The sequence below is a fragment of the Drosophila elegans genome, unplaced genomic scaffold (assembly GCF_018152505.1).
Source record: "Drosophila elegans isolate 14027-0461.03 unplaced genomic scaffold, ASM1815250v1 contig_767, whole genome shotgun sequence".
Classification (NCBI taxonomy): Eukaryota; Metazoa; Arthropoda; class Insecta; order Diptera; family Drosophilidae; genus Drosophila; species Drosophila elegans.
In genome coordinates this window covers 1,934,998-1,952,184 of record NW_024546120.1, presented here as the reverse complement: position 1 = coordinate 1,952,184, position 17,187 = coordinate 1,934,998, and the positions used below count along the sequence as shown (strand labels likewise).

Sequence of the window (17,187 nt, the reverse complement as noted above, 5' to 3'; positions counted from 1 at the left end):
ATCTATAGTTTTTCTTGTTTCAGCGTGTTGTGTTTTCGTTGTTGTGAGTTCTTGTTTGCGTTTTTTTTTTTATATTGTGCGTTGTTTTACTTATTTTGTGTTCTTGTATTATTTTGGCCCAAGATTTTAGTCCACTTTTATTTTAAATTCACCTTTAAACATATTATTTCATTTATTAATTTCCATTTGATTGTTGTTAACGATCACTGTCTCTGTGTTGTGTTGTTTGGTGGATTTTTTAATTTTTCCATTAGAAATTTCGACTTGTAGGGCGCGCAAGCTTTTCCTTAAACAATTTTTTGTTCTTTTTCTGAAAGGACCCTTGTTAGGCGCCAACTAAATTCGTTGTTCGAAGATGATTTAAAAAAATTGTATACATATTTTTTGTTTTTAATACTCGGGTGATAAGCCTTTATTCTTGAAATTCAATAAATATAAGACACTTTTAATACTAGAAAACCGATCAAGACCTTTATCAAAATAAGACTGCCTCTTTATTTCTTAATCCGATCCAATGAACCTCGGCTATGGACTTTTTATTTAAAGCTTAAGATAAAACTGTTGCATCTCATTGTGAAATTCAATTATGCTAACCGATTCAATTTGGTGGGAACTTGAAACGCAAAAGACGCAATTGATTGAGCTTCAAACGGAAGCTTATGCTTACTTTAATTATGATTTCTTTAACTTAGCTGGGGAACCAAGATTGGACCTCAAAGGCAAAGACAAAGGCAAATGCAGAGTTTGAAAATATTGTTTATATTAGCCATAACTTGCAGCCGGAAGCGGAGTAAAGTTGAATACAAGTCACCTTGGATTGTCGGCCCTACCATTAGAATGTCATTCAAGATCACCTGAGACGACCTTTCATACGACGCCTCAAAAACGACCCTCAGTTTGGTCGACGTACTCTGGGGCCCTTAGAAAATCGCTTAGCGACGTTCTTTTTTCGGCAAGAACAACCTATCTTCCTACCGCTTTAGCATTAGCCCAATAAGTAGACGCTAATCATGAGCGATACATGCTCGCAAGTAGTTTTGCACGTTGCACGGAGGAAAAACACCAAAGGCTGAACAAAGAAGTGCAACGACAGACGCTAAGTTTAACCCAAATGGTAAAAATCCCCATACCCTCAAGACAGCCACCCAGACAGAATCCGTTACAACCAATGGACGTTGATCCCTCATTACCCTGTTTTAGACAACCAACCCAAAAGCTGCTCCCTGACGGTCTACAACAAGACTACAGGCAATAAGTAACATCAACGAGGGCGCGAGACTGCACAAGGCAATGGCTAAAAGTGCAACGAATAGTAATTTAGCCCAGAGGAAAGGGAATAACACCTTCACCTCCACGGATCGGGAGAAAATAGAATTACTATTTGACACGCATTTCCTGGGAAGTACTCCCACTACGGGAAATATAATGCGTGATCAACATAGAACCCCTAGGACAGTAGTTAGTGACTGGGCAGCAGCCAAGTCTATAGTTACGCCCGAGAAACTCAAATAGGCTATTCGAATCTTCCAACCATTTCAATCACCGGGATTAGACATGATCTCTCCATCTTCTTACAGCAGGGGCAGGAACTACTCCTAACCCGCCTAAGAAGACTAATGGTGAGCAGCCTAGCCCTTGGATACATCCCAAGTGCATGGTGCAGCGCTAGGTTGGTCTTCATCCCCAAGATCGGGAAGAAAGATATCACCAGCCCAAAGTCCTTCAGACCTATCAGCTTAACTTCGTTGGAAAAATTGGTAGACTACAGTATCAGAAGAACAGCTCTCAGAGACTGTCCGCTGCAAAGCACACAGCATGCATACAGAGCAGGCCGTTCAACAAACACTGCACTTTATCAACTATGTCGCACCCTAGAAGGGGCAATTGACAGCAAAGAAAAAGCTATCTGTGCCTTTCTGGACATGGAGGGAGCCTTCGACAACACATCACATGATGCGGTTCGAGCTGCCCTGTCCAGAAGGAACATAGATGTTACTACGAGCAAATGGATTGGCAACCTACTTGAATCCAGGCAAACAACATGTACACAACCAGCAGAGGCTGACCGCAAGGAGGAGTACTCTCCCCTTTGCTATGGAGTCTGCTAGTAGATGAGCATCTCAGCAAACTTGCTGAAAAAGAAATCTAATGTCAGGGATACGCCGATGACATCGTGATAATAGCCAGGGGAAAATTTGAAGCGACACTCTGCGACATCGTTTAACTCGGACTAAAGACAACGCTAGACTGGTGCAGGGAGGTTGGACTCAACTTAAATCCTGCTAAGACAGTCATCGTTCCCTTCACAAAGAAGTACAAACTACAGAGAATGAGACAAATCTCACTGCTAGGAACTGCTATAGAAACTAGCCGAGAGGTTAAATATTTAGGAATCACCTTAGATAGTAAGCTGAACTTCGCTTCCCATGTCCAAAAGACTTTGGAAAAGTGTTACAGAGCACTGTATACCTGTCGGAAAATTGCTGGGAAGTCCTGGGGAACCAGGTCTCAGATAATACGATGGCTATACTTAATGATTGTGAGACCAATCCTCACTTACGGAGCACTTGCATGGGGTAAACGAGCTAAGCTCACCAACACGCAAAACCAGCTAGGAAAGTTGCAAGGACTTGCCTGCGTATGCATGAAAGGGGCAATGAGGACCTGTCCTACAACTACCTTAGAAATTCTGATGGAGCTAACACCACTCCACTGTGTAATTGAAATTCAACGCAAAGCTACACTCCTGAGATTAAGCACTGAGGGCACAGGTAGTGGTTGCCCCTAATACTCCACCCTAGGGATGAAATGACAGCCGAATTATTCTTCGAGCAGAACTTCAGAGCACACCTAGGCAATAAGAAAGATTGGACCCCATTGTCTGAAGTGCATCCTCTGGCTACACACACCATAGCATGGTACACAGATGGATCCCTGACACAACAAGACACGAGCCTTGGAGTGGCAGGGCCTCGCATAAAATACCTCGCATAAAATACCCTTGGCAAATATACCAGCATATTCCAGGCTGAGGTATGTGCCATTGGACGTTGTGCAGAGCTAAACATACAGCGTGAATACAAGGAAGAGGATATATCGTTCCTTTCGGACAGCCGAGCAGAAATTACTGCTTTACATAGTAACAAAATCACCTCGAAGCTAGTCCTAGAGGTCAAGTGTAAGCTAAATATATTGGGCAGCCGAAACAGACTGGCTCTCAGATGAATTCCGGGACATAAGGATATATCCGGAAATGAACTTGCCGATAAAATGGCAAAACTAGGAGTCGAACAGCCCCTGATAGGACCAGAGTCCTACTGTGGCATAGGGAGGCACACTAAAAAGGAATGCCTTAGGAAAGAGGAAAGCGCCATGAGGCAAGAAAACTGGAGGAATACCCCAGGCCTAAGGTTAGCCAAAACTCAAATAAATAACTACAACAAGAATAGGTTTAAGGAACTTATTCAACTAGGGATTACTAACCGGTAACTGAAAAGTCACCTAGGTAAGATGGGAATAACCAGCAGTAGAACACATCATCGCAGACTGTCCGGCATTAGCAAGTATAAGATGTAAAATCTTAGGAACCAGAACTCTTACACCTGAGCTCCTAGGAAGAATCAACCCACTAAATCTCGACTTTATTCGAGGAAGTGGGTTGATATCAGAGCTGTAGGCTCTGAATGGGGGTACAATAGATCTTACAGGTCGCGGTACACTAAACACCCCGATATTAATAATAATAATAATAATAACGCACCTTTTTAATACAAATACAACATTTTTCTTACTACCAAACCTAACCTTTGATGGAATAATTGAACTGGACCTACTAAAAAAAACGGACGTCGTATTTGACATAAGAGAAAAAAAGTTAATAACTAATAGCAGTTCGGAGGAAATTAAATTTTTAAAGTGTGCAGATGGTTATTTTACAAAAGTTGAGGATATAGTGGTAATTGCTAGGAATTCGTACGGGTGTATTTGCAGAGCCAAACGAAGCGCTGCCGTACAATACTAACATTATTGGTGCTATCCGGACAGAAAATGAAGATCCGATATATTCAAAATTGTACCCATACCCGATGGGCGTGTCCGACTTTGTAAATAAAGAACTTCAAGCGATGTTACGAGACGGCATAGTCAAACCATCTCGGTCTTTATATAACAATGCAGTTTGGGTTGTTGATAAAAAAAGGGACCGATGAACAGGGAAACACAAAAAAACGCCTAGTAATAGACTTCAAAAAGCTTGATTTGAAGACAATAGATGACAAATATCCTATCCCGAACGTAGTTTTTATCTTGGTAAATTTAGGAAAGGCAAAGTACTTTACCACACTAGATTTTAAGTCTGGTTTTCAGCAGATACTTCTCACCGAAAACGACAGAGAAATAACTGAGAGTTATGTAGACTACCCTTTGGATTGAAGACTGCACCCAGCATTTTTCAGAGAGCCATCGACGATGTGCTCAGGGAACAAATGAGAAATCATGCTATGTCTATGTCGACGACGTAATTATTTTTTCAGAAAATATGCACGAGCATGTGAAACACATAGCATGGGTCTTAGACTAATTATATGAGGTCAACATAAGAGTTTCGCGTGAGAAATCTAATTTTTTTAAAGAAAATGTATAGTTGCTAGGTTTTGTGGTTTTTCGCGGAGGCATAAGAAAATGCCCTAACAAAGTAGACGCAATCCATAACAACGAACAACCGACCACACTATTTAATGTCAGATCATTTCTAGCTAGTTACTATAGGTATTTTATTAAAGACTTTGCATCTATTGCAAAACCTATATGTGACATCCTAAAAGGAGAAAATGGCAAGGTCAGTTCAGGACAATCAACGAAAATACCTGTTAACTTTGAACAAAGAGGCAAAGTTTCATAATCGAGCTGTTCTTCCCATTTTTGTTTGGTTAATGGGTCGACTCTGTTCAAGGCGAGATAAATCAGCAAAGCATTCGAAATTTTTTTACTCCGAATATCTGCCGCTGAATTTTGGAAATGAATAATTCGGAAGTCGAGCACGAGTTGGGGCTAACGAGGCTGAGCGTGGAGCTTCGGTTTCGCTAGCTGTTTTGACGACCGTTACAAGCGAAAGAATTATTGCCTTGGTCACTATTGTTAACTCTTCCAACTCGTCTCCAAACGTATAGCTAGGATCTATCTCCTCTATGCATTCTATCAATTGATTCATTCATCAGGCCTGCATTGCAATTCTTCCGCTTGGATCGGAACCGACAACGAATCTAGGCGTTCTTCCAAGCGACAAATACTTCTAACTCGGCTTTTAAGTTTGTTTTTAAGGTCTTCCAAGACCGTTTTATTCTTCAATTTTTCTGATTCAATTTTTAAAAATCGAATAAAATAACTAATTGAAAGCCTAAACGATGACGAAAAAATAATCAATCAATTTTCGAATCAAAAACAACGACGAAAAAAATAGTTTAATTATTATTTTAAAAAATTACGACGTGAAAAAAAATAATAATTGATTGTCGAGCCCGAGGTATCAAAATTAATAGTGTTTGCAAATTACGCCAAAATCAAATATACCCGACCAATTACAGGATAGCGCGTCACTTGGCGGACCGCTAATCTCCAACACTCCAAAACGGTGGTCAAGCGCAAGCGAAAACGAAATGAGTTCACGGCGGCAGCTGCTTATATGTGTCACTATGGATTGGTCATGAATAGCGTCTGGGATTATTTTACAAACTATTATTTTGCGAGTTCAACGAGAAGAACGAGGGTAAGGGAGATGACAGTGATTGCAATACAAAAAATTAATATTTAACAAATTTAGCATCCAATTGCGGTTCAAATAGGTTATGTGTTTGACGAATGTATGTAGAAGGTAATAATTTTTCAAATTTTGTTTGAAATATTCTGTGCATATGTTGTGTGTGAGTGCAATACTAAAATGTGTTTAATGAATGCAATCTAGCTCTACTAAATAGACATTTTTGTGCCAAGAATTGAAAACGAGGTGTAATTTTTAAGCACAAGACCTTTAGTGTTATATTTAATTTTTTTCTATAACTCAAGCTTTTAACTAAATGCACAAATACCTCAGGCTCTGCGTTCGGATCTTTTAATCCAGCTGACACTTTCCTCATGCAATCAGATCAATGGCAGAGGGGAATCATGCGATCTCATATCCATTTATATTATTATTTAAACGTTAGCAACCAATTTAATGGTTACAAAACGTTGGTAATAATTAGTGAATCATAACATGGTAACATAACAGGAATTAAGGAATATCAAAGTTATTGATTATTTGTTATATCGGCCTTTTAATCAGAGGTCGCCGGTATGCCTTCTTTTAAGTCTTATTCTGGTCCCCGATTTTACCAAGGAAGCTACGTGGTGAATGCTGTGGGTTCGGAACCGCTCGTTATATCAGTTTGAAGGAATGTAAAAATTATTTGTTAGGGCAACGTTCCTCACATACCAAGGTACCCGTTTATGAACTCTTTGCTCACTCATGGCGTTATAGTCAGAGGCTGTGCCCCATTTTTGATACAATAAGTCATGAAAGGCACAATCGTTGGCGATGAAGGCTGCGTCGTCAATAAATAATAAAATTTCCGAATCTGATCTGCACCAAGTGTTGTCAGCACATTAGAGAGGGATTTCGCGAGGGGGTTGAGGTTTTCTAGCCCTTGCTGCTTTCCAGAGGTTAAATCTATATGGCTTGGTATGATCAGCATTGCAAAGCATTTCAGTGAAGAAGTTTTGTGCAGCAGGGTCTCAGGTTTTAACATAGCATGAGGTAGATCAGATGAGTTGATTAAACCTTGTCCACAAGTCGAAACCTTGGAATGTTTGCATTTCGTGTTCTACGTCGGATATGTCGATTGCTGATGGCGAACGTTGACTGTACGGGTAATGCCTGGCCGTCCGGTAGCAAGAACCTGTAAATTAGAGCTAAGTACTGCTTTTTCCTTAGCTGAGGAGTTTCGAGAGCTCGATGGTGAACATTCCAGTCTCCTAGTTATTTAAAAAAGCTTAAAAGTCATCAGTGGGGCGCTGCAAGATTGGAGGGCAGTAAATAGCGGCAATAGCTATTTCAGTCAGTTAATTTTAACTGCGATATATTGAACATGTTGGTATTCCATTCTGACAAATTTATAGTAACGGAGAAAGGAAATTGCAGAAATTGCGTCTGCGAGGACGATCAGCAGGATGATTTGACTGGTAATAGGGGTCATCATAGACAACATCATCTAAAACATCTTGTCAAATTGAGCTACAAGGGCTGACAGTTGTTCATCGGATCGGCTGGGGCTGGCTAATTTCATGGTTCTGGAATTGGGTGGATCCACCCATAACTTTCGCGTAGGAACGCTGTACGATCGTGCCACAGCTTAACCGAATTTAGGTCAGTGGCGAGGCTGCCCACAATGCGAGATAAAAAAGGCGGCCCTCATGGACTCAAGGGCGAGGGAGATGATCTCGGTCTTCCAGAGGGTCAAACCTGGAGCCAAGCTGGTTCCCAAAGATACAAGACAGAAACGAACTCAGAGGCCGATATTAACATGATGAAGAGTCGAAGGAAAGATGTCTCTGACAGTCCTGTAAATAAACCTATTTGATTACATCCTTTCGAGTAAACTCTTGATGCGTAGGAAAGGCAACGAACGCGTCTACTAGCCATAGCCGTACGCATAGACCGTTCTCGGGTACGAATGTATTATGCCCGCGCATCATGATGAAAAGATTCCGTTAACTGCCTTTGTCAGATTTTTAGAATACTCTTCAACATTTAACAGACTTTAATCTTGCATGGTACGTTTAAGTCAGCGATCTCGGTTTCCACCTCGTGAGGGGACGTATCCTTTGCATTAATTAACTCTGAAGCCAATGTAGGCACATACTGCTCCCAGCAGTACCATGGCCTTTTTTTTTAACTAAAACATTAACAGAGATCGTGTTTATGTAGATGAGATTATATGCACATAAACAGCTGAGCAGATGTTCAAAATCAAATAAAATTATTTTCTTTGGATATAATTTCCTAAACAATGATTCGGATTTTCAAAAATGAATTTTCATACATTTTTATCAACTACGGATCACTAACTATGCCTTAAACTTTTACTAATTTAATTTATTTGATTTGAAAAAATTTATGGACGTAGGTTTTTGGAGACATTCTTTTTTTCTTAAAAAGAAATATTTTTTTGATTATTACTCGTAGAGTAAAAATGTATATTACTTCAAAATGTTGCCATCCACACTATAACACAAAATGTTGTTTATTTATACCCTTGCAGAGAGTATTATAATTTCAGTCAGAAGTTTGCAACGCAGTGTAGGAGACATTTCCGACCCTATAAAGTACATATATTCTTGATCAGCATCACTAGGAGAGTCGATCTAGACATGTCTGTCTGTTCTTCTGTCCGTCTGTCCGTCCGTCTGAGCGTCTTTCCGTCCGCCTGTCCGTCCGTCTGTCCGTCCGTTTCTACGCAAACTAGTCTCTCAGTTTTAAAGCTATTTACATGAAACTTTCCCAAAAGTTGTCTTTCTATTGCAGGTAGTTTATAAGTCGGAACGAGCCAGATCGGAAGACTATAGCATATAGCTCCCATAGGAACAATCGAAAAAATAAATAAAAAAAATTTTAACTTTGGTGTTTTTTTTTTTTTGTAAGTTCTTCTAGATAAAGTTTTTTTTTTCTTTTATTTTTTTCTTAGTTCTTCGACATATAGTAATGGTTTAATATTTTCCGGGTTAAATTTCATCGAAATCGAATGATTTTATCATATGGAAACAATTAAAATAAAAATTTTAAAAAAATGTTACTTTCCTATTTTGTTATTATTTTTTTTTTAAAAATTTTGAACTTATTAATAATTTGACAGCTCAGAATTATGCTTTAAATTTTATTAAAATCGGTAAACGATATCATATAGCTGCCATAGGATCTATCGAAGAATTGAGCTGCAAATCATCATAGCTTCAATGTTTATAAGCATATACGCAAGTAAATCATAATTTTAATGTTTTCAAGAATATTTAATTTTTGCAATAGCTGCAAGGGTATATGAACTTCGGCTTGCCGAAGTTTGCTTCCTTTCTTGTTTTTGTTAAGCGCAATGGACAGCTCGATGGACCTAAAATGTATACAGTAAATAAATAATAATTAATTAATGTAAAACAATTATATTTAATCAGCAAAAATTATTATAAAATGTTAAGGAATGACAAAAATTGAAGGACTCTATTTAAGTTTAATTGAAAAGAGCACTCGATGGTTATTTATTGTTAAGGACATTATAACTGTCGCAGAGAAAACGAGTGAATGAAATCGGGAATAGTTTAATCTGCATACCTGTAGTGCTAATGGAGGAATGCTCGATTTTCGGAAACTAATAAGGATTTAACTCGATAATTGATGTTTAAACCTCGGCTTGTCAAAGTTTGCTTCCTTCTCTTACTTTAAAAAGGCGAACAACTTAGCACTTACCGCAACTTCGACACTGGATGGAGGATATATCCGTGTTGAAACTTTGGTACCTTTGCAATTATCAAAGCACCACTGTGAGTATTGCCTAAGTTTCCCATCTAAATTCTTCATACTGTTCTTTATAAATGAAACGAAGTATCTGCAATGGAAAGGATTGAATGTTATTATATTAAAAATGCACAGATTGGCATCATGGATTAATTTTAAAGATTTACACAAGTTTGCGTTATTTGGACCTTGTGTATTAAGCCAAACCCCAGCAGTTTTTTTTTAAGCATTTAATTTTTTTAAACAGCGAAATGTAAAATTCCACAATACCCAATTTGCGGAGTGCATTAATTCTTTGCTTTCATTTGCATAAATCGACTGCTGAGAGTCGTATTACTTTGCCGGGAGCCTTTCTTAGGCAACAATTTCCTACCGTTTTAAAGTGTCAGAATTAATACAAAAGCTAGAATATTGGTTGCCAAATGATTTGCAGCCAAAAGACGTTAAAAAAATGATTTATACTGTCGGAAATGTTACTGGTAAGAAAAAAAGATTCATTACGAAGCATAGGACATTATATGTAATGTCTGGACAACAAGCTAAATCAAATACCGATAGAAACAGGAGAACGCTGAACAACCAGAATATGCGAAGAGATAAGAGTTAATAATTTCTCCATCGCGTTACCATTTGCTTACCACTTGTTTAGATGGATGCAGATTGCCCTTCCCGGAATACGCTTCATTTCAGAAAAAGGTATCTTGGGATCAAAACCCATATGCTTCGAGAAGAATTTTTTGCCACAATATTCGATATCAAATATTTTGGAGGTGTTATTTTGGTATATAAGAAGTTTTTGTTTGAAATATAGTCAAAGTACTCAATGTTAACGATGATTAAAAAAAATTTTTTGGCAATACTTTAGTACTAATTTTAAAGAAAGGAATCAGATTTCGGCAAACCGAAGTTAATATTCCTATACCAAAAATTAAATATTTTTTAAAGCAACAATCTTGCGATTTTAATGATTTCGGTTTTACTTGCAGCTATTTGATATCGTTGTCCGATTTTAATAAAATTAGAACCGTAGTTTTGAAACAATAAACCCTTAATTTGTATTGAAGTATATTTAAATAAATCAAAACACGGCAGAGTTATGATTTCTTCATTTATTTTCACGATTGTTCCCATGGGAGCTATATGTATAAGTATTAAACAGACAGATATGGCTTGATCGTTTTTCATAGTAATGGTGTCGAGAATGTGTACTTCTGACTGGAATTATATATATGTATATATATATGTATATATATATGTTAACACTGTTAAGGAGTAATCATAAGTCGATACAGATCTTGGGTGATTATTGGATCACCCTAGTGTTTAGTTGCAAAATCAGCATAAACATCTTTAGGGGCCGTGACTGGTTCTTGGCGGTGCACGGTATGGTGAGTTATGTTGATTTTGCTAGTGTCAGCACTTTGCTGCACGAGCGGTCGGCTTGCCGGCCGCGCATAGCTTACGTAAAGTCATATATGTTTTCAGTTTTAATTTGGACATTTAATAAAGAGCATTGGCTTGAATGTAAAACTCCGGCAATGGCCGTCAACATTTATTCTATTAATTGAAATTGGTTACCGAGCCTTAAGGGCCGTTAGCAACGGAGTCAGTTACTCCCAACGTAGTCTTCGTAAGAAGAGAGAAGAGAGCCATTGGCAACCGCCCGGCACATTCATATGAGCAGCCAGCCACGGTGGCAATTACGTCTTCACCCCTTCCCCCGGACCAGCAACTCTTCACTCTCACGGACAGCGGCGAGGGACAGTGCGAGGCTGCACATTTAAAACATAATTGGCACCCAACTTTAATACCGAATCCGCGACACAAAAATATGTAAGTGGGCTGATCAAAATTAATACAGTAAAACTTCAAATACACATACAAGGAAAAATAAATAAAAATCCCTACAAACTATTTACCCAAAATTAAAAAATATACAGTTTGAATAAAGCAATTGTAAAGGTGACTTAAAAATAAAGTGAATTAATATCGGTCGTCCCTAAATAAAATTTTCCTTCGGAAGCCAAGCACCCAGTTATTAATATAAAATTATAATATACAAAATTAATTTGTCGAATTAAAACATTCGGCCTCCCAATAACGTGAGTTTAGTGTCAACAAATTAGTCGCCTTATGAGTTTTCCAGGCCCATATAGGGAAACTAAACATGAACTTGACAGTGACAGTGAAGAAGAATTAATCCGGGATACCCGGAGATATCAACCAGCACGGGCACAACAATAAAGTAACGCGGAAACCATGAACGCGACACAAATAAAGGCGTTAATTCAGGCCGCATTAACTAGCCAAGAACAGAGGCTCAGAGCCGAATTCGCGGGTCAGATCAACGCCGTTAACCAACAACTTCAGAGCTTGCGTATAGAAGCGCCAGAGGTAGAATCTTACCAGAGGGTAAAGGTAGTACCGGGAGCACTACAATGCGATATACCATTACATATAGGGAAGTCGATTCCAGATTTTACTGACATACAAGATGAGTACGTGGCATGGAGGCAATCCGCCACTGATGCCTACGAATTATTCGAGTCTTATGAGTCCAGTTCCGCGCATTACCAAGCGGTTACTATTATTAGAAATAAAATTAAGGGACCAGCGCGCGCACTGCTAGTTTCTTATAATACAGTGCTTAATTTTAAAGCCATACTAGCTAGATTAGACTGCTTCTACGCAGATAAAACATCTCTGCGCCTATTACGGCAGGGACTTGAGTCGGTCCGTCAGGGCGACCAAACACTTATGCAGTACTACGATGAAGTCGAACAAAAATTGACCCTCGTTACAAACAAAATTGTCATGACACATGACGACGAAAGGGCTGCATTACTCAATACAGAAGTTAGGGCTGACGCCCTACACGTATTCATTTCCGGTCTAAAAAAAACACTAAGGGCTGTTGTATTTCCAGCACAGCCAAAAGACCTGCCAGCAGCACTGGCATTAGCTAGAGAGGCAGAGGCCAATATCGAACGAAGTATGTTCGCGGCCACATATGCCAAAGTAGCTGAGAAAAGAAATCAGAATACTGATTTTCACAAGGGCCAGCACCGAGCGCCCGAGAAACAAGGGAAAAATACTGGTGCCGACCGCGGACCAGAAAAAAATCCACATTTCTTTAAAAAGCCGAACAAGTATCAGAACAACGATACATGGCATAAACGGGACAACTGTGTAGATCAAGGTAAGCAAAATCAGTCCCTGGAACCTATGGACATTGATCCATCATCTTCTAAAGTCCGACATCCTACGGGTTTTAAACAGGGAAACAACAATCAATACCAAAATTTGCAGAACCTAAAAAGACCAAACTCTTCGGAGAGAATGACTGGCCAAAGGCGCCAGCGGGTTAACAACGTTGAGCAAACTTCAAGCGCGTGAGAAACTCAAGATTATGAAAGCGCGGCCACAGCCGCACTAAATGCAATTGACGATGACAGTGACTCATTTGATGGTAACGACCTCGTCAATTTTTTAGAGGAAGGTCCCGCTTGCCCTTCATTGAGCGAGGGCTGGCGGGGAAAACTATAAGAATCCTAATAGACACTGGAGCGGCAAAGAGTTATGTAAAGCCTTTAAAGGAGCTAAAGAACATAATGCCTGTCGACTCCCCTTTCACTGTGAGTTCCATTCATGGCTCCAGTAATATTAAAGAAAAATGCTTTTTGCGCATATTCGGCCTAAAGGCTCAATTTTTTTTACTCGATACTATCAACACTTTTGATGCCATAATAGGTTTCGACTTGCTAACGCAGGCGGGAGCGGCATTAGATTTACATAACAGTGTAATCAGGTATGGAAACATATCTGAGAAACTCAAACACCACGAATGCGATAACGTGAATTTCACAAATATCGATGACTTAGTAGTCCCAAATTCAGTGCAAGCAGCATTTAAAAAAATGATCCTTAAGAGGAAACAAGTGTTTTCGCACTCTAACGAGGCGCTACCTTCTAACACCTCGATCATCGCCACAATTCGTACAGAAACTAGCGAACCAATATATTCCAAACTATATCCTTACCCCATGGGAGCAGCAGATTTCGTTAACACCGAAATCAAACAGCTGTTAAAGGATGGCATTATCCGGCCTTCTAGGTCGCCATTTAACAGCCCAACATGGGTTGTAGACAAAAAGGGACTTGATGTAGATGGCAACAAGAAAAAACGGCTGCTGATCGATTTCAGGAAACTGAATGAACGAACCATCGCCGACCGTTACCCTATGCCAAGTATTCCTATGATTTTAGCGAACCTAGGAAAGGCAAAATATTTTACTACCCTAGACTTAAAACCGGGGTGCCACCAGATCTATCTGGCAGAAAAAGACCGTGAAAAAACTGCTTTCTCCATAAACGGAGGAAAGTATGAATTTTGCCGTCTACCCTTTGCACTGAAAAATGCGGGAAGCATCTTTCAAAGGACGATCGACGACGTTCTACGTGAACAGATCGGGAAAATTTGTTACGTTTATGTAGACGATGTGATAATTTTCTCCGAAAACGCTGCTGACCACGTTATACACATTGACACAGTTCTTAAATGCCTGTGCGAAGCCAACATGAGAGTGGCACCGGAAAAAACCAAATTCTTCAAAGAAAGTGTAGAATTTTTAGGTTTCATTGTTACATCAAACGGAGCCAAAACGGACCCGGAAAAGATAAAAACCATTCAGGAGTACACCGAACCAAAAAATTTATTCAGCCTCAGGTCTTTTCTAGGGTTGGCCAGCTACTACAGAAGTTTTGTCAAGGACTTTGCTACCATAGCTAGACCACTTACCTCCATACTTAAGGGAGAGAATGGCACGGTTAATAAACACATGTCAAAAAAGGTGGCTATCGAATTCGATGAGTCCCAACGCAGAACGTTCGAGCGCCTGCGAGACATTTTGTCGTCAGAAGATGTGATATTAACATATCCAGATTTCAAACTTCCTTTCGATTTGACCACCGATGCCTCAGCAAGTGGTATCGGCGCGGTACTGTCCCAAAAAGGCAGGCCAATCACAATGATATCTCGTACGTTGAAAGACTGTGAACTCAATTACGCAACCAACGAAAGAGAATTATTGGCAATTGTTTGGGCTATAGGAAAACTACAAAACTATCTATACGGCTCAAAAGAGATCAGGATTTTTACGGATCATCAACCTCTTACTTTTGCTGTATCCGAGCGAAATACAAATGCCAAAATTAAACGATGGAAGGCATTCATCGAAGAACATAACGCCAAGGTATTCTACAAACCCGGAAAAGAAAATTTTCTGGCCGACGCTTTGTCACGACAAAACATAAACGCTATACAAAACGAACCCCAATCTGAACTCTCCTTAACCTACACGGTCGAGACCACCGATAAGCCCCTGAACTGTTACAGGAATCAAATAATCCTGGAGGAAGCAGAACACCCTTTACGACGACACTTCATAGTGTTCGGGACCAAAAACCGACACATAATCCAATTCAATAACAGGGACTCGCTGTTCGAATTGGTCAAAGAGGTAGTAAACGTAGACGTTGTTAACGCCATTTACTGCGACCTCTCCGCACTAGCATGCATCCAACATTCCTTGGTGACCGAATTTCCAGCAACCAAGTTTTGGCATTGCAAAAAATTCGTAAATGACATCACGGATGCAAATGAACAAAAAGAAATAATTATCTGCGAACACAACCGCGCTCACAGGGCAGCCCAGGAAAATGTTAAACAAGTCCTTCAGGATTACTACTTTCGAAATATGTCCAAACTCGCCAACGAAGTGGTTGTAAACTGCAAAACATGCACCAAGGGGAAGTACAACAGACACCCCAAGAAGCAAGAGCTAGGTATCACACCAACCCCCTCATATGCTGGCGAAATGCTGCATATAGACATATACTCTACGGATAAGAAATTTTTTTAAACCTGCGTAAATAAATTTTCAAAGTTCGCTGTAGTACAGCCATTACTTTCTAGGGCCATAGTCGATGTGCGCAGCCCCATATTACAACTTATAAATTTTTTCCCAAACATTAAAACAATATACTGTGATAATGAGGCATCTTTCAACTCGGAGACAATAACCTCATTATTAAAAAATCAATATAACATTGACATTGTTAATGCACCCCCTCTACACAGCAGCTCAAATGGGCAAGTGGAGCGATTCCACAGTACTCTAACTGAGATAGCTAGGTGCATGAAAATCGACCAAAAGGTTGATGATACCGTTGAGCATATTATGGGAGCCACAGTAGAATATAACAAGACAATACATTCAGTGACAAGACTACCACCTAAGCAGGCCTTGCACTCAGCTAATGCCGAACAGAAATTGGCAATAATAAGTAATATTGAAAAGGCGCAACAGGCCAATCTAGATAGATGCAACCCTACCAGGGAAAACAGAATTTTTGAGGTAGGAGAAAAAGTATACCTCAAAAATAACAAGAGGTTAGGAAATAAACTTACCGCTCTGTACACAGAAGAGCGTGTACAAGCAGACATGGGAACGTCTGTCCTTATTAGAGGGAGGGTGGTCCACAAGGACAACCTTAGATAAAATACCCCTCAACTCTTCTTGCCTTTTTTACCCTATTTTCATATAAACTACACCTTAGCATACTTACTCCAGTTTAAAAACAGTGGATTTAACTATTCTCTTGTTTACAGGATCGCGGGAATTTTATTAATAACGTTAACTATAGTTAGCGCTAGAGTGACGGATTATTCGCATGCGCAGTATATCCCAATTACGGACGGAATTGCGTTGGTATGGGAACAGAGAAACTTGTTTCGACACTCAAGTAATTTGTCCGAATTTTCAAGTATAATAGAAGAAACTACTAGGTTGTCCGATTTATTCCCACAGTCTCATATGAAAAAATTGTTAGACGTTGATACCGAACATGTTAGAAGTTTATTGTCTGTTTTAAAAATACACCACAGGATGGCCAGGAGCCTAGACTTCCTAGGCACCGCACTCAAAGTAATTGCGGGCACACCTGATGCGGCCGACTTCGATATGCTAAAAATGTCCGAGGCACGTTTAATTGAGTCAAGTAACCGGCAGGCTATAATAAATACGCAGACGCAGAATAAAATTAATGAATTAACAGAGGCCGTTAATAAAATTATCAACGCAAAACAAAATAATATAGTTGACACTTCCCACCTGTACGAAGTACTTTTGGCCAGAAACAGAATACTAATAACTGAGATTCAAAACGTAATGCTTACAGTCACACTTGCAAAAGCAAACATCATAAACCCAGCAATTTTTAATCAAAATGATTTGAAGTCTGTATTTGTTGATCACCCCACAGAAGTCCCCATCATTAGCCTACTAGAGGCGTCTAACATTAGAGTCCTTCAGTCCGATAGTATAATACATGTGCTAATCGCATACCCTAAGATTAAAACTATTTGTAAAAAAGTCATGATCTTCCCTGTATCTCACCAACATACCATCCTGCAATTGAAGGAGAACACAGTAGCCGAATGCAATAGCGACGTCTTAGCAGTCACCGATTGCGTAACAACAAATTACGCGACGTTTTGCAAGCTGGCGATCCATGATACTTGTGCTCGAGGCCTACACGCGGGGAGTACCGCACTATGCGAGACGCAAGCCAGCCACCTAAGCCCCATC

General features: G+C 39.6%; 1 protein-coding gene across 5 annotated transcripts in view; it reads right to left on the bottom strand.

The window, feature by feature from the left end:
* Window positions 1-17,187, bottom strand: part of LOC108136797 (myosin-I heavy chain) — a 1,412,760-nt gene that overhangs the window by 551,576 nt on the left and 843,997 nt on the right. For all 5 annotated transcript variants that reach the window (XM_041710095.1, XM_041710096.1, XM_041710097.1 and 2 more), the window contains one exon: window positions 9,491-9,629. In XM_041710095.1, the coding sequence (XP_041566029.1) occupies window positions 9,491-9,629 (139 nt within the window). The remainder of the gene's footprint in view (window positions 1-9,490; window positions 9,630-17,187) is intronic.